Source organism: Lissotriton vulgaris, chromosome 9 (genome assembly GCF_964263255.1).
Source record: "Lissotriton vulgaris chromosome 9, aLisVul1.2, whole genome shotgun sequence".
Taxonomy (NCBI): domain Eukaryota; kingdom Metazoa; phylum Chordata; class Amphibia; order Caudata; family Salamandridae; genus Lissotriton; species Lissotriton vulgaris.
In genome coordinates, this window is record NC_141697.1 from 1,040,683,673 (window position 1) to 1,040,709,010 (window position 25,338).

Sequence of the window (25,338 nt, forward strand, 5' to 3'; positions counted from 1 at the left end):
GGGCAGGTCTGCAGTTGTGTAGGGTCATACATGCATGGTTCAGGAGCTTGAACTGGCATCTTTTCTGAATAGGGAGCAAGTGGAGTACCCTGAGGTGGGTAGTGATGTGGGTTCTTCTTGGGAGTTTGAGGACAAGTCTAGCTGCAGCATTCTGTATAGTCTGTAGCCTTCGGAGGGGTTGGGCTGTAAACTCTGTGCAGAGAGCATTACAGTAGTCCAGTCAACTTGAGAAGAGGGCCTGGGTGATGGTGTGTCTGGAGCTTTGGAATGATCATTTAAATATCTTGAGAAGGATGAAGAAGCAGGAGGAGGAGAAGGAGTTGATCTGGTCTATCATGGTTAACTTCTTTTCAAGGATGATACCTAAATTTCAGGCGTGGTCCGTCGGAGTTGGCGTCGGTCCAAGCTCCGTGAGCCACCAGGAGACATCCCATGGGGAGCCTTTGTTGCTGAAGATCAGTAATTCTGTCTTGGCCATGTTGAGCTTCAGGGAATTGGCCTTCATCCAGTTGGCAAGGTCTTTCATGTAGTTGTGAAAGTTGGTCTTGGTGGTGTTTTCGGAGCGGGAGATGGTGAGTTGTGTGTCATTGGCATAAGATATAATGTTGGTTTTGATGATGCTGGTAAGTGGTTTTATGTACGTGTTGAAGAGGGTGGGGCTAGGGGAGGATCCCTGTGGTACTCCACAGATTACTTCTTTGGGTTGGAGGTGAATGGTGGTAGGAAGACTTTTTGGGTTCTACCAGTGAGGAAGGAGGCGATCCATCTCAGAAAAGAAGCATTTAATTTTTAAAGCTCTATGACTGCTCTCCGGAAGAGATGATCATGATCATGCCACACGCTAAGCAATGCAATCTCAATTTCAAAGCAGGGACCAATTTATTCTTACTCCTACTGCAAGATTTGTTCAGGAAACCTCTGTACGTCAAAGATTAGCATATTCCAAAGCTGAAACGGTGTACTTGTCTCTTCTGTATCATTCTTCCACTTCATCTCCTCGAAAATTACATTGTTTTCATTAAGTTGTTTGTGCATCAATGTGGTTCCAAAGCTGTATTTCTCTCAGTAGCACCTATTCAGCTTCTCCGCACACAAAAACCAAGTCACCTACTTTGCTGTTAGATTTTTTTAACCAGATCGAGCAGTGAAACATTTCTAAACAATGGATTCTCGTTAAAATTTGGAGCCCTCAGTATGAATACCTTCCAGTTTTTAATTTTCTTCTCTTTTTTCTGGACTTCTCCTGTCCTTTTCTTATTGTCAAAAAGCTATGTGAAAGTAGAAAAGGCATTGGTTCCCGAAAAAATTACACTACAGCAACAAACGTATAGCCTCCTTCATTACAGAACTGTGCAAAGACCAGGTATTTGGTTCAGATAACCAACGACTGTTTGAGTGTGGAACAAAACAACCTCTAGAACCAGACTTCTGCAATGATTTACGAGGTTTTAAAAACCCTCCCCGAACTCAGAAAAATAAACGAGGATGGGTCCCGTATGCCTAGTCTTTTAATACCGGTACCTGGTACTATAAAACTTACAGAGCTTAAATGGTGCTGAAATGAAAAAGTGATTATACAATTCTGACTTTATTTTATTCACATTATGCCTTGATTGTTGGTATTGTTGTACTTAGAATGAAAGTCCTGCCTCTGCAATGGTGCAACAGCATAATTCCATGCACAATACCACAATCCTTTTACACTGTAAAAAGTGCTAAGTTGATGAGAATTATTTTCAGCATAACCCGACACCAGGATCCAGGAACAAAACAACCAAAGACATGGCACCAGTACACATGAAACAGATTGACCAGAATACACTACTGTTTTGGAAGAGGTGCCAACCACATACGCTGCACCTCCTGATTCCTGGGCATGACAGTTCTTTATGCATCTTAGGGGGCACAAAAATAATTTTTCTAAAAGGTCACCTGTATCCTTTGTGATCAATATTGCAAAGAGGGCACACCAATCTGTAGTCATTTGCAATAACTGGAATGATAAATTCTATGCAATGCATCTTATATTTCAAGAGCAGAGTTCCAAAGGAGATGGCAAGCTGAAGAGGAGGAAGATGGCATGGCTACAGAAACTTCTGAGAGCAAGATGGAGTCTGATCCATGGCTCCAAATATTTGGTATCTACTTTATTAATTTTCTCAGGGGAGCAAAATCGTCATATCATCTCCACTCTCCTAAATGGACACATGAGGAAAACACCACAGATGCTTTCAGCCAGATTTCACAGTATAATTGCAAGAGAGAGGGACGCTCCAGAGGGACAGTGTTTCACCATCCTAGGGCTGAGCTCAGTCCGACATAAGGGCCAAGCGCATGAGGTTGCCATCCCTCTGGGAGCAACTGTAAAGGCACCGAGAGAGTGGAGAAAGGGTGGAAAAGCCGACAGGCCCGAGGGCCTATTTAACCCTTTGGCTGGCGGCGGTGACTACCGCCCTCAATCCCAGGACAGGTGCGCACTCACTCCATCGGCCAGGGTGAGTAACAGGAATCTGAAAGGCCTGAACCATGCAAAGCTAGATAAATGTGCCTACTCCAAAACGCAGGCGGACCCTGAGGATAAGGAAAGCCAGCCTGCGCCCAGTGTGGGAATAATTCTCCGCCACAAGAAGTAACCCTACAAGACATTATAGCTGCTCTGACCAAGGTAGGCACACACATTGGGGCCCTCGCAGTAGAAGTTTTCCTGATCCGAGCAGACTTTAACAAAATGTCCACTGAATAATGGAGGTGGAGGGAACCACGACAACTCTATTGTCGGACACGACCACTCTGAAAAAACAAGTGAACCAACTCATGGCAGACAACAAGCTGATGGCCGCGAAGCTGGAAGACCAAGAAGGGCGATCACAGAGGAACAACGAACAGGTGGCCCAGCCCTTGATCTCTTTGTTGAAGATCTCAGCGCTAATCACCTCCAACCGCTAGGCCTATCCAACTACTTCTCCGTTGAGAGGGTGCACCATGTCCCCGGAGGAAGTTTGACACCGGGAGCACCTCCATGCCCCATTCTGGCCCACATATTCAACTTTTGAGACAGAGACGTAATACTGCAAGCCGCACGTACTGCTCCCCCGATACGCATTAATAATGCTACAATCGCCATTTTCTTCGGACTACACAGCAGCAGTTTCTAGGCAGCGTCGAGGATTTCTCGACGTGAAGAAGACCCTGCTCGAACGCGGAATCAAATATTCCATGATGTTCCCGGCGAAGTTAAGCGTGGAAGCAGAGGGGAAAACATGGTTCTTCCTGTAGCTAGAAGACGTGCAGGAAAGGCTAGAGGGATGGCGAAAGGCCACATGATCAGGAAGAACTGGAGGACTCGAGGCACATCGCGGAGAACACGTGATGAGAGCAGAGCAAGAGTGAGAGAGCCTACTAGATTACGCCCGGCATTGAAGCAGAACTGTGATGATGCATTTTAAAGGGAGGCAACCAGCTGGACCCTATTGACCTCTTGCACACCGAGGCCACCCTGGCACCGATTGGCTGGACCGAAGATATGATCCCCTGAACTGACCATAGACCACAGGAGGACTGTGGTGCCCAACTAAGGAGACTAACGGAAATTGCCGCTGAGACCTATCCTCCTTGGAACGATGATCCTAACTATATATCTGATAGACGGGGAAGCCGCATTCAATGAAGACGCTTGGGGGTTCTGATGGACAGCGGACGCTAACTCTCAACCCAAGTTATGGTAACGGGGATGGGTATCGAGCACTCTGGACAGTTGGGGTGGCGGGTAGTTGTAATTCCGTCAAGCAGGGAGGCAGGGAGGGGGGTGGAGGGAGTGGGACTGTAAATATGGTTATGTTTTTTCTTGATTTCAGTTTCCACAGGGGCACTTTTATATAAGACGTTCTCAAATGTTGCACTCCAGGTACATTGCAGGCACGACTCCATGACAACGCAAACCCACAACGGCAGTAATGACATTGCAGCACCCGCAAGAGCCCAACTCACAGACGTTCTCCATGTCACAAGTGACTCCCCTATCGATAATTACATGGAATGTGCGTGGCCTGGGGAACAAAATAAAGAGATTTTTACAGTGTTTAAAACGGTATTCACTGACGGTGGCCCAGCTGCAAGAGACGCATCTAACCGGCACCACTTGCAAAGCACTAGATAGGTGGGGGTTCAAGATGGTAGTACATTCTAAGTTTTCATCTGGCTCAAGGGGAGTAGGTATATTGGTCCGAAAGCAGTCACCACTAATAATACACCAGACGAAGTCGGACGACTACGGCTTCTTCGCAGCTCTTGTTGGTCAATGGGAGGGGCGTTCTATCAATATAGTATGAGCCTACATTCCACCAGCCCTTCACACAGTGACACTCCCAGCATTTAGTGATTTCTTGCTTACTCTTCCGGAGAGGGAAATACTAATTGGGGGAGACTTTAACATCACGATTGATGGGACCCTAGACCGACACCCCGCAAAGATACAGACAACTGGCGTCACCCATATGGGGTGCTTTTTAGACGCATTTGAACTCACCGATGTCTGGAGATACCGCCACCCCAAAACACGGCAATTCACTTTCCACTCCGGAGTTCGTAATAGTCTTTCCAGAATAGACTATTTCCTTGCATCATCAGACAGTCTGAGAAACGTGGCAAATTTTGAAATCCGTCCCAGGGGCATATCGGATCACTCCCCAATATTGTTAACATACGAGTGTCACCACAGGGTGAGGCAGAGTGTCTATCCCATATACCCTGGGTACTTGCATGTTCCCAAGATCTTGAAAGAAATCACCACAATGGCACAACACTATTTCCAAGAAAACGTCACATTGGTTCGCTATCCAACCATTCTGTGGGAGGCCTATAAAGCTGTTATTAGAGGGAAGGCCATTGCTTCTATTACAGGCGGTAAACACGAAAAACAGCAAGAACTAAACACTATAGAATTAGATCTACATGATGCCGATGACCAATACACATGCAAACCATCTCCAGCCACAGCCCAGTGTCTGCGTCTTAAACAACAAGAACACAGAGAATACCTCAAGGAAGTGACTAGGTCACAAATGAGGGCCACACAACATAAGGAGTACGAGACCGGCGATAAGGCTGGGAAACTCCTGGCATGGCTCAACAAAAGGGAGCAAGGGAAGAAATGGATAGCACAAATCCGAACACAGGATGGTCTCGTAGTAGCTGACCCGCAGACAATAGTACACACATTGATGCACCACTTTCAGCAGGTTTACACGTCATTGTCCACCATGACTAAGGAAGAAGCACAGATAACATACAAGATATCAATATGCCCCAGCTCACATCGGAGACGGCTCTCGCGCTCGAAAGCCGACCTTACGGCTGAGGAAATACAGGTGGTGATCAGATCTTTGCAATCAGGGAGGGCGTTGGGCCCCAATGGTGTACCCATTGAACTTGATAAAAAGACGGCTGGGACAATAGCCCCACATCTGTTAAATATGTACTGTGATAGTCTACAGTCAGGAGAACTTCCACTAGATCAGCGGATGGCTACCATTATAGTGATCTCAAAACCCAGAAAGCCCCCTGAAGAATGTGCCTCATACCTCCCCATATATTTAATTAACGCAGAGGCTAAAATCCTCACTTAACTCCTTGTGATAAGACTTACTCCACATCTTACGACCCTGATACACCCGGATTTGTCGCGATTCATGCCGGGCAGAAACACAGCTCTTAATTTGAGACGCCTGCATGGGGTGATGGCCTGTATGCCGTATATACAGGAGCCAGCCGTTATCCTTTCTTTAGACGCCCGAATGGCGTTCGATATGGTGGAATGGCCCTTCCTATTTGCAGTGCTTACTCACCTAGGCTTAGGCCCTAAATTGTGCGCATGTATACGCCTACTGTATACTAAACCAATGGCATGTTACGGCAAACGGTCATCTCTCTAAAGACTTTCTACTGACACGTGGGACGCGCCAAGGCTGCCCACTATCACCGCTATTGTTTGCTCTTGTGCTGGAACCACTGGCGGCGTGGTTTAGATGAGAACCGATGATTCGTGGGATTAGGTGGGCGGAAGGATGGGAGGACCGCATTTCATTATATGCGGATGATGTTTTCTTATATTTGGCCTCCCCTAAGCCCTACCTTGTGGTGCTTCTAAATATTTGTGAACTTTTTGGTCGGGCATCCGGTTATACCATAAATTGGTCCAAATCGATCCTATTTGTGCTTCATGGCCCGAAGTCGCAACTCCCCAGAGACTGTCCGCTACAGATTGCTGAGGACACATTCAAATACTTAGGTATTCACCTAACAGCTAATTAGGACGAATTCTTTAAAAAGAACCTAATGCCTACCCTAGAGCGTTTTAAAAGGGCTGCGTTACACTGGGGCACTTTACTGTTGACATTGCTGGGAAAAGCAGCGCTTTTTAAAATGATGGTGCTCCCTCGATTCCTGTACGCATTAGAAAACACACCATTCCCAGTGCCGCCAGACTACTTCAAGGCGATAGCGGCAGCGTCTACAGTCTGCTCTGGGGAGGCAAACCGGCACGCATAGCGCAGAACAAATTAGTTAGGGGGTGGTATGACGGCGGAATAGCTCTTCCAAGCATACAATTGTACTACTGGGCAGCTCAGTTAAAAATCATCAATCAGTGGATTCATGCCCCGCAAACAGATCCCGCGTTCAAAGCAGATAGACATGGGTTGGGAAAAGAGGGACTTATGTCCGCACTTCACAACAAAAAACGGCCCCCTTCGCTAATCGGACCTACAATCCATACAGTCAACATAAGGCATGCGGCACACGCTAAATTGGGCTGCAAGGAGTTATAACCCAACTTACTAAGCTTTGGGATACACGGCGGCTTGGGTGACTCAAGAACAGTAAAGGATTTGCCCAATGGGATGCGATCGGCATCTCCACGGTGGGTAATCTGTGGAATAAAGGGGAGGTGATCGCTTTTTTACGTCTGCAAGGACAGTTTGACCTAGCACCCTCGGAAATATTCCGATATCTGCAGCTCAAACATGCACTGCAAGCAGCCTTACCACCTGGCACTGAGGTACCGGAGGTTACTCCCCTAAAAGATAGGCTGTTGACTGACTACATGCATAAAAAGGCCACTTCCTTCACCTACCGAAAGCTAGTTAACAACTAACCTGATCCTACTGCGGAAAAATGGACCCGAGATGTAGGGGGACATTGATTGGCAGGAGGCGCTAGCGTCCCCACGTAAGGTAGGAATACCCTCGAAGCTCAGATTAGTACAACTCAAAATACTACATCGCACCTATTACACTAGACCAACCCTCTGCAAATTAGGGGCAATCCAGCACCCATTCTGCCTTCAAAAGTGTGGAGAGGAGGGTACATTTTATCACACCATATGGCTGTGTCCGAAGATTGAAGCATACTGGGTAAAAGTGATGAGAACGATATCCCAAACGGAGGAGGTGTCACTGGTGCCCGAGCCCAAGAGGTGCTTGTTGAATGTCTGGGAGTCGAATGACCTTACTCACCCAGCACAGGATTGGTCTGCATTGGGGATAATGATTGCAAAGCATAATATTGCCCAAAAATGGGATTCGGAAGAGTCACTGACGCTTGCCACATGGTGCAAAGACATGGACGCTGCTATGGTTGCCGAAAAAGCAGTGATCGTTAATCGAGGCTGTCCTCGAAAGTTGAATAGCATATGGGGGGCTTAGAATAAATTTAGGGGGTACATCTGTGAACCACCAAGGGTGCAGACAGATGAGGTATCTGATGAGGAGCGCGGAGGGACGTTGCGAGATTAATACATGGAATGATGCTGTGCCTTTTGTATTGTGGATATTAATGGGGTATAAAATGTCAAAGGAATGTGTAACAATGAACTGCAATGTATGTATGTGCTTGTTGATTAGATTTTGCCCTGATTCAAATAAAAAAGTTTTATTTAAAAAAAAAAAGTACTGTTCAAAGCCTCTTTAAATAAAAAATAAATAAAACTTTAAAGTACAAAAATAAAACTGTCACACAGAGGAAGAAACAAAAAAAAGGTTACATTAAAAAATAAAACAATTAAAAGCCTATTGAAAAAGAAGCCTGGCAAATATAAAACATTAAAAAGTTCTATATAAGAATTAAAGCACAAAGTGTAAATGTGTTTATTGACTGCCTGTGGCAGTTTGGCCAGAGGGCCTAGCCAAAGGCCAAACCCTGTGATCAACCATTGCTGCTCACGGCTCTCAGTCATGTGCAGCAGGGGTTGGCTGCTCTCGAAAGGTTGAGTGTAGGGCCTAAGCCAGGCTCTTTAATCAAAACATGTGCAGTGAGGGCACAGGCCTGGATGCGCACAACCTTCGTGCAGACAACCCTTGACCCTGTGGCCTACCCCCACTGCACACTATCAAAGGTAGTGCACAGCGGGGTTTGCATGCCCACAGTGGGCTAGTTGAAGAGCATGGCGAAAGTACAGGCCCTGTGCCCAATCCCCGCCTCACATGGCCAAAGGAGTTTAGGTGCAAGGAACACACAAACAGTGATGGGTGAAACCTGCTATAAGTCTAACCACTGACAATCGCTCAGGTAGCATTCTAGCCTATTGTTCTTTTGCCCACCATGCCACCTCAGAACAGCACCAGCCATATGCAAATCAATCTTGACCCTGCTTCAATAGAAACACTCTAGATCGAACTGCCAAGCTAGGTCCTCTCTGAACCAGAACACGACCGGTTTTGCCCTGATTGGAGCTCTTCAGTCGGGTGTTACTTAGTTCCAGAGGTACAGTGAGCAAGGGACCCACATCTAGGCATTCTCTTGGCCACTTAGTGTGGTGCATCAAACACACAAAAGTTGATGAGAGGATGCTTGTAATAGGTCTAAGCACTGGCAAATTCCAAACCATAGTTCTTTTGCCCACAATGCCACCTCAAATTGGACCCAGCCAAAGGCAAATCAGTCTTGACCCTGCTCCAATAGGAAAAGTCCAGCCCAAATTGCTCAATGCAGACTAGTACTTTTCATTACAGTATGCATTACTACCCCATGGATTACCCTTACGGAAAATATAAAGAAAACACACTTTTTCTACCAAAGAGCAGATGAACTCTTTGGAGGAAGAAGTTCATGTAGTTCTTTCTAACATACAAATCAGAAGGAAAACACATTGCATATTGTCTGAATCTTACCATTAACGTTCTGGCCACATTACAGCCGAGTGTGCCAGCTCCTAGAAGCAGACATTTAGTTGATACTATTTTTTCCAAATCTAAAGTAGGTACTAGTCTCCAGCGCATCAATTTCAGATTAAGGTCCACAGACGACTCTGCTAACCTGAGAACAAAAATAAGGAAAGGAAAATAAATAGACGTTGAATTCTTTGTACTCTCCGTTTAATAAAGTCATTACAGCTACATCACCCCTTGTTATTTGCGAATAGTTTGTTGTTTTTAATTTCCCCACTGTCTCTATTGTTTGCAATCTAGAAGAACGTGTTCATGAAACCTCGTCGTGGGCAACTGGTTATTTATGACATGTTTAGGATTTCAGTAATATTGTATTAAATTAACTATTATTGTAATTATGTTGATTTCATGTTTAATCCTAGTGATCTGTAGATGTACCCCAGTTCAAGGGCCTTTCAAAAATCAATGCATCTAAGACATTCAGATAAGTTAACCATATTATGTATTAGGCATGTGTATAAAAGCACATTTTATTGATGCTACCGCTTCATTAATACTTAAATATTATTTTTTAATTCGCTTTGTGTTCTTCAGACAAATAACCTAAATCCTGGAAAGTACAGCATATTTTGAGTCTCATTAGGTTTTATTAAGTGTTGCGGTATTTTCAATTACGTTTGATTGTGCGACAGGTTTCTTAAATTCCTGCCCACAATAATTACACCAGGCAAAAACAGAGCTTCAGTAGAGTGCAGTAATATTTTTTAAAAGAAATGTTACTTTTTCATTGGCATCACAAAATACAAAGAAGGTGTAAACACTCACAGAATACAAAATGCTCTAACAATAACAGGGCAGAATACAGATCCCGGGAGTCTTGCATGTAACTACGAAAAGCGCATTTACCAAAGTGTCCCCCGGAAGTAAAACCGCATATTCAGAAAGGAGGGTGAAGAGGGAGGAAGGAAGCAGTAGCTCTCTGAAAAGGAGGCTACTATTGAGTCTGTAAAAACTAATGTAGCATATAATTAAATATCATGAAAACTGTGGGTCCAATATGAAACAGTCACCAAGACTGGACTAGAATAATGTTCAAAGTAGTGCTTGTAGCCTTGTAATTCACTGCAGATGTATTGTGATAGTGTCAGCAGCCTGACAAGCAGTTAACAGCCGGCCCTGTAGCCTACGTTTGATCTTTTACTGAGATGTCATGCGCATCAGTTCAGTTAGCCAATCAGAGAGTCTCTGTGAGTCTCCTCCTATGCCTACGGATGCGTAATTTGGAACAGTCAAGGTTCGTCACATCACTAATGTTGGACTATACGCCTGGATAAGGTCCTCTTCTACACTGCATAGCCTTTCCTTATCCCAGAGAACCCCACAAAAGGCTGATCATCCAACCGATGGTCTTTGAAGCAATCAATGCTTAAGGCTCAGTACTCTTTTGGGATGCCAAACAATGGAATTTCTCCTCATTTTTTGATGAGCAAGTTGAGGCAAAGAACATCGGAAGTGTGATAGACTGATGTCAAAGGGAGTCACAAAGTTTGGTAGAAAGGCACTCTAGTCCTGAAAGATGGTGGCATAGGGCGGCTGTACTAAAAGAGCTTGAAGCTCACTCACACAATGAGTTTAGGTGATTGAGAGGAAAAAGACAGTTGTCGGGGTCAGGAGATGTAAGGGGTAGCTATGTAACGGCTTGAATGGGGTACACAAGAAAAGTAAGGACCAAAATAGGGTCCCACTGAAGCGTCACAAAAGGCTTTGGTGGAAAACTGTTAACCAAACCTTACAACGTGTGATTCAACCAAAGCTGATTTGTCTAGTTAAACGCCAAAAGGGCTGAAAGGTAACATTTAACAATGCCCATTGAAAGTTCTTAATGGACCAGAGGCAGTACAAACAGTAGCACATTTGACAGTTTGGCCTGCAACAAGTCTGTGTTAAGGGTGGCATGCCAAGCCACTATCTTGTCCCATCATCTGATGAGAATACATTTTGTAGAAGGACACTTGGCCAAAAGGGTGACTTCTGCTACTTGGGATGGGAACTTGAATGCAGTCAACTGCTGCCACTCAATCTCCTTGCATAGAGATGTAAATTAGGCAGGTCCCTGCCCTGCTGCTTTTACAGGAGATCCTCGCGAAACAGCAGCCTGATTGGAGGACAGATGCTCATAACCAGACAGTTCGGATGCCACACTCTACTTGCCCAATTCAGACCCACTAAGATGACTTGGGCCCTGTCATCCCTGATCTTATTCAGAATTCGAGGCAAGAGAGGCAGTGGCAGGAAGGCATACTGGATTCCTGTGCTCCACTCTAAGTGGAATGTGACTCAGATAGAGAGCCTTTTTGGGAACTCCATCGAGCAAAAGCATTGATACTTCTAGTTCTATGCAGTGGCATACAGATCAATGCAGAGTTCTCCCCATTGCTTGAAGATGCCCTCCACCGCCTCCGGTTATAGCTGCCATTTGTCATTCTCTAGACCTCGCAGTTTGAGTTAGTCTGCACTGGTGTTTAAAGATCCCACCAGATGGAGTTCGCTTAAGAAAGTGACCTGACGTTTCAGCCACTTCTAGAAGTGCAGGGTCGCCTGGCACAGGCTCCAGGACTCACCCCACAATGCTTGTTGCAATAGCACATGCTGATGGTTTTGTATGCGAGGACCTGAACCAACACCACCATGACCCCTGCCATTGATGGAAAGCAGGAATGCTTTTAATGGCAAGCGAATGGGCCGCAAGCGAATGGGCCGCAACTCCAGTAAGTTGATGAGAAGGGAGGTCTCTGCCAGAGTCAGGAGTCCTCTGATCTCCACCTCTCCCACATAACCTCACCAATCCAGTAGTGACTCATTTGTCACCACTGGGTGGGTGTTGGACTTGGCCCTTTTTTGAAGGGTCATCCCTGAACTTTTTGCCTTCCTCATGTATTTTATCTGACCTGTTTTTGTTGGTTTTATGACTCTGGGCACTTTACCACTGCTGATCAGTGCTAAAGTGCATATGCTCTCCCTATAGTAAATTAATGTAGGGATTAGGGATTCCATGATTGGCAGGTTTGGTTTACCTGTCAGAACCTTATACAGTGCACCAGGAGAGCCCAGGGCTAGTAATCCAAATGCTGCTAGTAGGCTTGCAATACTGGTTTGCCACCCACAGAACCGGCCTGTAAAAGTGTGTCTAAGGCCTGCCATTGCAGAGCCTGTGTGCAGTCTGGTGCTGCCATGCTGACTGGGCAAGTGCACCCACTTGCCAGTCCCTAAACCTTCCCTTTTCTTCATATCACACACCCCTATGGTAGGCCCAAGGGCAGGGTGCATTGTAAGTATATGGTAGGACATGCCCTGGTGTGTGTGGCATGTCCTAATAGTGAATTACAGCCATTTTCGTTTTCCACTATTGCAAGGCTACCTGTTCTCCATAGGCCAGAATGGGCAAATAGATTATTACATCTTATAATCCTAACTGACTCGGGGAACATGGTTGAAATTCGAGTTTAGTTTGCCTGAACTCAGAATGATAAAATACATCTTTTAGTGAAGTTGATTTTAACATTCTGTGTTTGAAAATACCACTTTTAAAAAATAGTTTTTTTTGTCTATCTATCCAAGCCTGCCTCTGCTAGGTTGCGTATTCCTTGTCTGAAGTTTGAGTGACAGGGCTGGGGGATTCCTGGAGACAAGATGAGTCAGCCCAGTGGTGAATAGAGAGATCTGCATCTAGATGGGAGGGAGGAGTTGCCCATGGGACCTGAATAGGGAGGTGCCTCCCCTCCACAATGCTGGCTCCAACTCCTGTGGGTTGTCTGATGTTTCTGCCTTGCACTGTGAAAAGAAGGAAGGAGTCATGTCAACAGAGTGCTCCAGAACGGGTTTGGACTGGGCAAAGGTCCCTCTGCCCTCAGAGGACAAAGGATTTTGGGGTATAAGTATTGGGACCCTGATCCCAAGAATGTATATCACTTTTGGACAAACAAGAAGAAACCTTTGCTGAAGAGTGGAACCAGAGAGACTGAGGAGAGACGTCGCAGCAGACACCGTCGCATCACCGAGAAGCGTGTCGCATCAAGGAGAAAGCGCCATCTTTATTTTTTTGCACAGGATCTTCATCCCTGCAACATTTTAGTTGTAGAAGCGTGACGCATCATAAGGTACATTGAATCAAAGGGTCGCATTTTAAAAATTAAACAGAACTAAGCTAAAACTACCATTTTAAGTACTGTATTGTGGATTTTTGTCATTTGTGGTCTTGTGATAAGTCTATATAAATAATACTTATTTTTAATATAAAACTTGTGTGGTGTCCATCTGTAGTATTGTCACTTGATTACTGTATGTGTTCACAAATACTTTACACACTGCCTCTGAGATAATCCTGTCTGCTCGTGCCAAGCTATCAAGGGGGTGAGCAGGGGTTATTTTAGGAGTGTACCCCCTTACCCTGACTAGAGGCAAGAGTCCCTACCTGTGCCAACTAGAGACCCCCAAATCAACAGTGGGGAAGGTACGGAGGAGGAGCTTCGCGGGCAAGCAAGATGGCCGCGTAAGCTCGGAGCTCCGCAGACCCTCCGATCCTCCACACTTATCCTGGAAGAAATCCTGGTCCACGGTGGTGGATTCCAAATGGCGAGTGGTTGTAGACCCGGGATCCGCTTTCCGTTCCCGAATCCGACATTCCTTGGCGAAGCTACGTCGAGTTGAACTTTGTGCCAGAGATGCACCATTGTCCTGCAGATGGCCGACGGTCGAACCGACGCAGAGCATGATCGATATGCTGAGTGAGCGCCTTCAGACCTGCTGGCGGAGTTAACGTAGCCACGGAGTTGCTGGCTGTTGACTAGGCATTCGGGGAGGCTCCGCTCCGCGCCTGTTTGAGCGCTTACAGCGACATCGGACTGCTATCCTTTGTTCTGCCCGGACCCAACATGGCTGGCAGGGGTGATCCCGACAGGACGGCGAACCGGGCCAGCAGGAAGACGGTCCAACCCCAGACCAACAAGATCGACCAGTACGCCCAGCAAAGGACCTCGCCCACTGTTGTCTCTCAATCTAAGGACTCCCCACGGGCGGGCTCGCCCGAAGGGTCGGAGCCCACTCTCCGTGACATCATGGGGGCTATCGCTGGCATCAGGACTGAGATGCACAAACAACACGAGGTCCTGGCACATAAGGTGGACACCCTGGCCATTGATCTCAATTTGATCAGGGCCGACCTGGGCAAAACGAACGATCGAGTGAAATCTCTCGATATCAAAACTTCCAGCCTCGCGACCGATGTCTCGGACCTGCAAACGGAGGTCTGTACCTTACGGTCGGTTAATAATCTGTTCTCAAGGCAGCTGGAGGACTTCGAGGGACGTGCCAGGCGGCAGAATGTGTGCATTATTGGGGTACCGGAGGGTGCGGAGGAAGCGTCCGTTGACCTCTTTGTCGAGGACTTGGTCAAGACTCATCTGGCTCCAACAGGCCTCAGTCATTTCTTCTCGGTGGAGCGGGCACATAGAATACCGGGCGGCCCTCCGAAGACGGACGTCGCACCGAGACCCATCATCGCCCGTTTATTCAACTTCAGAGATCGAGATGCGATCCTTCAGGCTTCGAGGCGACATGGGCCTCTCAAGTTCCAAAACTCAGACGTGAACTTCTACCCGGACTTCACCAGGGCTGTTCAGAGACAGCGCCAAAGTTTTGCGGGGGTGAAGCGGCGCCTCAGAGACTTGGGGCTGAAATACTCTATGTTATTCCCCGCTAAACTGCGCATTGAACGTGATGGCCGCGCCCTGTTCTTTGATATGCCTGAGTCTGCGAGTGACTGGCTGGACACTTTGCCGCACCGGCGCGAGGAGCAGGATGAACATTCTGGAGGTGCCTCTGGTGGCTTCGATCCTCAGGAATAGTACTTCTTGCACTACCCTTGTCGGTTGGTGTGACCGTTGACTATGACCTATAATGCTAAACTGTTGCACTTTATTGGTTATATCCTATTTTCTCATGGACGGTGGCAGGGGGGGACTGCGAGGGTTCCTTACTCCTCTAGGGTCTTTTTGTAGTTTAGTTTATGGGGCGACAGGCACACTGCTGGTTGGGGGGGCTTTCTAGTCTGCTGCAGGGGTGCAGGGTGGGGGGGTGGTGTGGGGGTTGGTTCTGTGTGTTTTCCTTGCTTCTTTCTTCTTTCTCTTAGGCAATGGGTCACATGCTCTGCTTTGTTTCATGTATCGGTGAGGCCTCTGGGGGCTTGCGAGGGTTTGGGATACGACGATGGGGGGTAGGAAATTGAAAGTTCTTTGTTGGAATGTCAATGGCTTGGGTGATCGTATTAAGAGAGGGGTGGTATTGCAACTGTTCAAAAGACATATGCCTGATGTTATTCTTTTGCAGGAGACACACTTGGTGGGGAATACATGCCGAGCGCTCAACAGGAAGGGTTTCAAGATGGTGGCACATTCGGGGTTCTCTTCGGGGTCCCGGGGGGCGGGTGTTATGATGCGCACGTCTCTCCCTTTTGAGATTAACTCCACTGTGGTGGACGAGAGGGGGAGGTATGCAGCCGTCGCAGGGCGGTGGGAAGGGTGTGTCTTATTATTATTATTATTATTCTGAGTTTTATATAGCGCCTGGTTACCAGAAAGGCGTCCCAGCGCTCACCAGGGAATGAAACTACAGAGTACTGCGGGGGTTTAAGCAGAAAACAGAAAAGTTTTTAAAAGTTTTTAAAAGTCTTGACTCTGGTTTCGGTTTATGTTCCCCCGGGGCTGCAAAACAACACTTTTCAGGACCTTGGTAGCGCCATTTTGGATCTGCCAGCTGGGTTGCTTATTGTAGGGGGTGACTTTAACTCGGTTTGCTCCGGGTCCTTGGACAGACATCCGCCTAGGGACCTCCGTAGCTCGCAACTGTGGCTTCCCACTTTCCTTGATACCATGGGGTTGGTCGACTGCTGGAGACTCCTACACCCCACCCAAAGCCAATACTCTTTTCATTCTGGCGCACATGGTAGCCTCTCGAGGATTGATTATGTTCTAGCCTTGGCTGCTCATGCACCGGCGATCTCTGAGGCCCGCTTCTTGGCGAGGGGCATCTCGGACCACTCCCCATTGTGGGTTTCATTCGATTTTAACATCGTTGTTACGGACCGACCGGTGGTGGTCAATCTGTGGTACTTTCGAAACCCAAAGACGCGTGGTCTTCTGGCCAAGGCTATCGAGCTCTATTTTACCGAGAACATCGGATCCGTTGCATCGGCGGCTACCTTATGGGAGGCGTTTAAAACGGTCTTGCGGGGTGAGGCATTTGCCCTCATAGCGGAAGCTCGCAGGGACAGAGACGCCGACATGGTGCGCATCGAGGCGGAGATTATGGAATTGGACTCTCAACTGGAGGTGAGTCCCGTGCCCGAGCTGCTACATAATCTCTCCCTTAAGCAATCGGAGTATCGAGACCTTGCCACCGGCGCTGCTCTCGTTATGGGTAGGGAGCAGCAGGGTCGGATTTACGATGTTGGTGACAAGGCGGGCAAGCTATTAGCTTGGCTCGATAAGAAAGAGAGGGCCAGCCGAGTCGTCCCGGAGATACTGGGAGACGACGGTTTGTTGGTTACCGACCCGAGCGCAATCGCTGAGTCATTCTTGGAATACTTTCAGGGTGTTTACTCCTCTGTTTCGGACCGGTCTGAGGCCGACTCGAGTGCTCTCCTGTTGGAGATCGATCTCCCGTGCCTGTCTGAGGCGGATCGTGACGATCTGGACAGGGACGTCACTGCGGACGAGGTTGCGCTCGCAATTCGCACTCTGAGGTCTGGCAAGGCGCCTGGTCCTAATGGTATTCCGGTAGAGCTGTACAAAATCAAACCGGATGTGGTTTCCCCGCACCTGCTGAACATGTTCTTGGATGTTACACAAAAGGGGGGTTGAACCCATGTAGTCACGGGGACCTGGGTGCTATGTAGTAAATATAAAGGGGGTCCCCGTAAGGATAGTATATTGTAAGGGACATACACTGAAGTGGAATTACCAAAGGAACAATTAGACAAACGTAAGTGAGAATTTAATAATTGGTATACAAAATTTATTACCAAAAAAACAGTGTGATTGCTGGTAACAATTAATGAATCAACTTGTGCGAATTGACAAGCCCCAAGAGAAGGAAGGGAGGGTAGTGCTCAGGGAGGTGAAAAAGAATATGGAATGTTGACACAGTGTTAAGAAGGATAACATCCAAATTCAATGATAGTACAAATCAATTACAATGCAAATACCAAAAAATTAAGGCAAAATTCCAAACATAGCCAATAAAACATATTCAACGGTCACATCTAATTGCTTGATGGATCGGGGGTGTGCCGGAATCTCAAGAAGGGAAAAGTCGACGTTTCGACCCCTATTGATAGGCTAATTAAAGTCCTTAAGCGGGGTCTTCATCAGGACGTCATATTGGAGAGGGGGGGCAGATCATAGGAAGGGAAGCCAAGAGATTTGTGCCGATCGTATCGCCCCATTTCTCTATTAAACGCGGAGCCTAAGATTCTAGCCAAAATGCTCGCTAATCGTCTGATTGGCGTCGTCGGCGACTTAGTGCACCCGGACCAGTCGGGCTTTATTCCACACCGCAACACTGCTCTTAACCTTCGTAGACTTCACGGTGTCCTGGCCAGGGCCCATACACTTGAGGAGCCGGCTGTCCTGGCGTCTTTGGACGCCACGATGGCTTTCGACTCCCTTGAGTGGAGTTACCTGTGGGCAGTGTTGGTGAAGCTCGGTTTTGGCCCGTGGGGGTGGGTCAAACTCCTTTATGCTGGCCCCCTGGCTAATGTAGCGGTCAATGGTCGAGTCTCAGCATCCTTTGTTCTTCAGAGGGGCACCAGGCAGGGCTGCCCCCTGTCGCCCCTCCTGTTTGCACTCGCTCTGGAACTGTTGGCGGCCTGGTTACGCAGCCACCCCGACCTACATGGTATCCGGTGGTCCCCTGACTTCGAGGACCGAGTGTCACTGTATGCAGATGACATTCTTCTGTACCTCACTTCCCCCTGCAGGTCCCTCATTGTGGCCTGCGACGTGTTGCGACTTTTCGGTCAATACTCCGGTCTAGTAATTAACTGGTCCAAGTCACATTTGTACGTCCTAAAAGGGGGAACACCACGCCTTCCGAGAGGTTGCGGCATACAGGTGGCGAGCCAAGGCTTCAAATATTTGGGGATATACATCTCCACTAACTCCAAAGTACGCTATGAGCGCAACTTGCTTCCCCCTCTTCTCCGCCTTCGGCGAGACGTGGAGGGGTGGCGTAAACTCCCGCTCTCTCTGCTTGGGCGCGCGGCGTTATTCAAAATGATGTCCTTGCCCAGGTTCCTGTACGCCCTACAAAACACTCAAGACCCAGTACCAGCCCGATACTTCAGTGAGATCGAGAGCTTACAACGCGCCCTACTCTGGGATGGTCGCCCTCGCATCGATATCACGAAGCTTACGCTACCGTGGTACGATGGGGGAATAGCGTTGCCTGATGTGCGGAGGTATTACTGGGCATCCCAGTTGGCAGCTATTAACCATGGCCTCTACGGTCCTGTGGACAATCCTGGGTATGCTATGGACCGGTGGCTTCTGGGCGGCGGGAAATATCATAGGGCGCTCTACACGAGGTCTCTTGACAAACGGATGTCTGGTCCAACGAAAACCGGCGTACATATTTGGAGGACTATTACAAAGGCGCAGGAATGGAACGGTAGGCTAACGAGGATGACCCCACTCTATGACTCGGAGATACTGGGTAGATTGTGGCATACTAAAGGCTTTGATAAGTGGGACCTGATTGGCATCTCTAGGGTGGAGGACATGTTGCTGCGTGGCGAGGTAAAATCTTTCGCCCAGTTACAGGCAGTTTCAGCTGGGCGGAACGGAATTTTTCCGGTATGCTCAGCTGCGGCACGCACTATTGTCCGCCATGCCGGAGGGTGAGGCGATTCCCGACAGTTCTCCCTTAGAGGACAGGGTACTGGATGGCCATATGCCAGACAGTGCCATTTCATTAACATATAAGAAGCTTATCAATGTTCGTACAGACCTCCTCCTGGGAGTGAGGGATCAGTGGGTGCGTGACGGGATAGAGATTGATGACGAGGATTGGCAGAGCGCGGTTTCTTCCCCTAAGGAGGTCGCCATCTCTTCCCGTCTTCAATTGGTGCAGATGAAAATCTTGCACAGAGTCTACGTCACCGGCCCCAGACTTATACATATGGGACACTCCACTGATGGCCTCTGTAGGCGCGGCTGTGGTGCCCTAGCCACATTTATGCATATTATATGGGAATGTGATGCAATAGCTTCTTATTGGCGACGCGTGCACTCGATTATGAGCGAGGTGACTGGGGTGGAAGTGTGTGCAGAAGCCAGAAGGTGCCTCCTGAATATATGGGGCCCGACAGACCACAACGTGGCCCAGACCCGATGGGTGACCTTGGGTAATATGGTAGCGAAAAGGGACATCGCACAGAGGTGGGGAGCCGCGACGGCTCCGATGGGTGTACAGAGGAAGGCCAACATGGATTGGTGTATGTTCCGGGAAAAGACTGCATGTTGCCAGGGGTAGGCCTAAAAAGTGGCAGAAAATGTGGGGGGCTTGGAACGAATACAGGGGTAATATTTGCGTACCTCCAGAATCTGCTCCGCAGGAAGAACACTTGTCACCATAGTCTATAGTTCCAACTGGAGACTTCATACTCTGCTATCCTGTGTTTCCCTTCCCCTGCATTTCTAGTATCCCTATTATCCTGATTATTACTGTGTTCTCTGTACTTGTCCGGCCCCCTCACTACGCCTCACTGTACTTCAAATTCATTGCCTTTCTTTGTTGCGCCAGTTTCGGCGCTCCTTTCTTTTCCTTTCCTCCTTCTTATGTTTCTTATATAAAATTTGGAAAATTAACCTTCATTCGTACTGAAGTACTGATTCTTGCACTTTGATTTACTGTGGTCCGCTCTGCTGCCTCGCCTCCGGGATGTAAGGCTGAATAGCTGTGTGCACTGTTTTTAAATAAAGGTTTTTAAAAAATTTAAAAAAAAAAAACAGTGGGGAAGGTAGAAGAGTGTGCCACTGTTCGGGTTGCAGATGAGCAGCCACCACTGCAGATTTTTTTTTAATCTCCTCAGAAACCTGGAGCGAATCGGACAGGTTCCCTTAGTACTGGCTGTCCCCAGTGACACTTCAGATCCCACTGCAGATCTTGCATGTGCCATCTGGCACGGTTGCCAAGCAGGATGCAGGAGCCCAGCAGACCAGGAATTCTCAGAGCTATCCTGACTGAGACTCAGGACTGAAGCTGAAATATCAGAATAGTAGCCAGAATATCCTGGACTCATTGATCTGGAGGGAAAGCCCAGAAGTGCACCATATTGAGGAAGGTTCAGATGAAAGTGAGTCTCGGCACAGGAATAAGGTCAACTGTAGTACGTCGATCATAAACCCCAGTGATTTAGGGAGGTCTGTCCACCTTCAGCAGACAGTTTTTGAGCTAGGGGAAAAGTTGGACCCTCAATCTCTGAAGGTACACTGCGACCACCCCCAACACATTTGTGAACACCCAAGGGACACTGTTAAAGACAAAGGGGAGAAAGGCAAAGTGAAAATCCTTGAGCACCACCTTAAACCACCATCCGGTTTCCTAGACCCAGGACAGGTAGAAAATAGGCCAGAGTGAGCATCTTAAATGTGTCCTTCTGCAGGAAGAATTTGAGTGGGTCGAAGGTCTAAAATAGGATGGAGGCCACTGCCATTTTTCAGCAAAAGGAAATAGCAGTAGTACCACCAAGATCTCATCTCTGAGGCCGGGACCCTCTCTATGGCTCCTTTGTCCAATGGAGCATTAACTTCCTGCAGCACAATGGACACATGGTCCTCCAAAAACCTCTATGATCAGGGTGGAAGATGTAGCAGGATGGAAAGGAATGGTAGGGCATATCTTCGCTGGACTATCTGCCGGACCCACCTGTCAGATGTAATGCCTTGCGATCCTTAAAGACAATGATCGATCCTGCCTCCTACTGGGTAGTTGTGTGCCGCCAAGGGCAAACTAACGTGGCTTGGAGGCTCTGCCGAAGGGGATGTGGACTTTGAGGTTCACTGGCCCTGCAAGGCTGAATATTGCCTGCTGGATCCCTGACCTCGATCAGTCATGCAGCTTCTTCTTGGAGCGGAAGACTTTGCAGGCCTCGCAAGTGGATTCTTGGAGTTCTAGAGAAAGGCACAAGCTACACACCTGATGTTGGCAGCGAGGGCAGAAACAGAAGAACTTCCATTCTGTCACCAGATGGACATGGCACAGATGAGACACTGTGAAATGGAGAGTTGCCTCGAAGGGTGAAGGCCCTCTGGGGCTTTTGTCCCCCTGAGATGCTCCGACGAGGCCAACAAGGGATCAATGTAGCTCTAGAAATAGCTGTGATCGAAGACAATACCAACATCATGGCCTAAAAACTAGGAAACGACAATGTCAAGATGGAGCAGAGGAGCACACATCTGAACCGGACGGTAGAAGAAAACAATCTAACAATGGAGTGATGACCATGCGCATTACCACAAGAGAAGGAGTCACCATAGCTTGTGACTCGAAATGCTTTCTTCGAAGAAAGCCAACTTGCACACATCCGAGCCCAACACTAGACTGCAGGATAGTGCTAAGCTTGTGTATCTACAGCCACACATGCCTATAACAAGACATTCTCTCTTCAGCATTCCTCAAGCAGGAGCATGCCAGAGGCAATGGTCAATCTGTGTCAATTCCTTAAGGAGGAACCAAGAGAATGCAGTATCCCTTTCTAAGTCCTCCAATATGAACTGACACCGCCATTGTGATCAGCTGCAAAATAAAAAGGAGGCCTCGAAGTATCTACCAGGTCACTTTGGGGATGCAACAAAACAATGACTACCTTAAAAGAAAACAGACTATACACCCTGACACTTTTCTCCACCACCATCTTTAGAAATGTTATTGAAAAAGTAGATACACTTAAGGAAATGCTACATCGAAAAGCAACAGCCCAAATAAAAAATTATGTCCTCAAGGGGACCTTTTTGTAAAATTTCAACATGGGATTCATTTAGAGAATGTTTATTATCCTATTTCTACACTATGGTACAAAGGTAAGTTTAACAGTAGAGTTAACTCACTCTTCAGCAGCAAATATTACTGCCTTGTTCAACAAGGTCTGTGAATACCTACCTTCTAGAACGTTTATGCTAGGGGTGGGGCAGGCTGGGAACCAAAATGGCCTTGGCCGTCAGGGGGACCTTCCGCGCCTGTGTGTCCTCGCCCGTCATGCCCTTCCTTGGCTCCAAGAGGCTCCTGTAGCCGGTAAATCCTGATGTAGAGGAAATGAGACCTCTTTCGATGTGGAAACTGGTACCGTAATAGGAAGAAAGAGGACTGCTGGTGTGTGAGAGTAAGGGCCGTGGGGTTGACTACAGCTGAGGGCTGGGCACCACACAGTGGACAAGGACTCAAAGGAGCCCTGTGGTGGAACTGGACTCTTGGGGGAGTGAACCCTGAGCGAATGGAGGGATGGTAGAGGCAAAATAACCGAGAAAAAACACTTGTCAGCACTAAAACAGCACACTGAAATGCTTTGGAGTACAGTACATTTGTCTCGGAAGACACTTAAAATCCATATGCCATGTTGGAATTGTGGGACTATGTGGACCTCGGATATTTGGTTTGCTGGAAATCTTCTCAGGCGACAAGTAAAGTATGTAGTATAAAACAGTTGTATCATTGATCTTTTGCCACTCTGCTTTCCCTTTCCTCATTGGCTCAGACAGAGCTGCAGAGTAAGATATCGGTCATGAAGGAAAATGACTGGAGATATTTATACTGAGGTTGGGTGGGGAATAAGAATTTATATGCTGTAATTTTTGAGATTTTAACAATCCTTGAGATGTTGTACCACCCTAATCTCTTGTCGGCTTAAAAAAAAAAGATTTGAACCAAAGAAAGTTTGTATCTTTCAGCAAATTAGGTTTTTTGACCTCTTAGTACAGGCATCCCATTCAAGTTCAGTAACACAAGTGGTACTTTTTCTTACCTATGCTTGCGTAGATTTACAGACATTTACATGGCTTTTTATATAATTTTCAGAATATTAAAAATCTTCTTTGGCTCTACCTATGCAATGCTAGTTTCTTTAAGTATAAAATGTTTTGTTTCTAAATTTCAGATACATTGATCAGAAATTATCATGAAAACATAATGAAATATTAACAGCATGGAGTGTGCCGTACAGAAAGTCATAAGGGTGTTTTTCGTCAATGAAGCTAACTTCATCCCCAAGTTACTACATGATGTACACACAGCAATAGCTGGAATAGACAGTTCCCATGTTGACTATTTCAAAATTAGAGCAGGACTCTTGTGCCCATCAACGAATAGAGGTGAGAACAAAACTGCTGACAAAAAAGGTAGTTTAACTTTTGAGTTGTGAATCCAATTTTCTTCTTAACCCAAGGCCCTGTTTTTTCATATTTTCAAAACAAAGTCAAATTTGCAAATCAGCCTAACAACTTATTAAATTCCGTCATCAGACTAATTAGTTTGCTATAAAATAAACATTCCCCTTAGTGGTGCTTAAATAAGAATAAACAATTGGCATTTCTCAAGAAAACACAATTTAATGGAAACATCCCTTAATAAAAAGGTAGGAGCGCAGCTTTCTAGCCACAGGCAAATTACTGACTGTAGCCTAAAAACTCCATAAACTTGTTTGCCACATCTCGGATTATGGGTATGCTGTTAATGAAATAGTCAATTAAAAAGCAAGTTAGAAAGCAATTTCTATCAAGGTAAAACATCCACGTTGTTAATTCGTATGCAAATGCACAGGCAACAAGTTGATGAAAGTCAACTGAGACAGCGGGATGACTGATAATTAAGGACAAATAGTATGTCCTAGGACACTGGTACTCTGCTTAGATAAATGATGCTTATCAGAACAAGTAGGTAAAAAGACATCCACCCTTTTTGCAGAGCTTCGCAACCAATCACATCATGTGAGTAGCTTGATTATTGCGTTTGATGTCTCCTTATGATTTCAGTAAACAAACAAGTATTGGTGCCATTAGAGTTACTGGTAAGCAGTAGACAAGCACAAGATCCTGCTTCAAGGCAGCAGAATGCATGCTTCAAACTCCTGTCATGTTCTATTATTGTGCTTTGTCACAATTTCATTGTTTACTTCTCACTCAAATAGTCTTGATATTGTACACAAGGCAGTGCATAATATGTTAAAGAATAAGTTCTGGGACCAAAGGCTTTCTCAAAAGCACGCTGCTGGTGCTATCGAATGTGTGTGTGTGGGGGGGTGTGGGGGGGGTGCTCAAAATGGAGGCTACGTAGTCTTGATTCCACATCATGCCTCTTTCATCCACCACAGACACTCTCATTGTCCCTTTCTTTCACTCCTTCAGGGTCATCCCCGTTTGCTTTCGTTATTTGTCTCAAATTTTCTGTCTTTCACTCCCTCTCCCTTTCACCCTTTTGTGTTTTTCTCTCTCTCTTGCTCTGGGATAAAATCTGATAAATAAAATAAGTGCCGGTCCCCTAAAATGAGTGCAGGCAACCACCAGCTTAAATTAAGCATAGAAAAAAAAACATAGTTAAGATCTGATTTTCTAAAGTGAAGATGACCTCTGGCAAAACGTACGCAATAGTTAGATTTTATTTTATTTACCGTTGGCTTTTAATACACATGCTAGTGACGGCTTTCTTGATCCTCTTAGTGTGCATACGTCTCAACATGCACAATATTAGTACATTTTCATCCCATTGGGATCTTAAGGCCTGGTGTAGAGGCTCAGAATACCAATGGGGAACACCTGTATCACTTTCTCCTAGGAAAAAACACACACCCAACAGAACTAATGCAACCTTGCCTGGCACTGTCTTACAAAGGTGGACACAGGTCACAGATAGCATATCCGAAGTTTGCCTTCGATTTCTGTAGACTTTAATGGTCTATCCATCAAACTACACAAGAAAGATTTGGGGTGCTAGGATTTGATACGTGAAAGAATGTGCTGGGTGGTGAGTCTCTCTGGATGGGCCCACGATACCGAACAGTTTGCGAAGTACGCAGGTTTAAGTGACATAAACCTAGCTGGAAACGGAAATCATCAGAGAAAGCACATTTACA

At 46.7% G+C, this 25,338-nt stretch overlaps 1 protein-coding gene across 2 annotated transcripts in view; it reads right to left on the bottom strand.

Moving 5' to 3' along the window:
- The window catches only part of ATG7 (autophagy related 7), a 1,270,091-nt gene that overhangs the window by 959,889 nt on the left and 284,864 nt on the right, over positions 1-25,338 (bottom strand). For both annotated transcript variants that reach the window (XM_086938958.1, XM_086938957.1), the window contains exon 13: positions 9,165-9,309. In XM_086938958.1, coding sequence (XP_086795084.1) covers positions 9,165-9,309 — 145 coding nt within the window. The remainder of the gene's footprint in view (positions 1-9,164; positions 9,310-25,338) is intronic.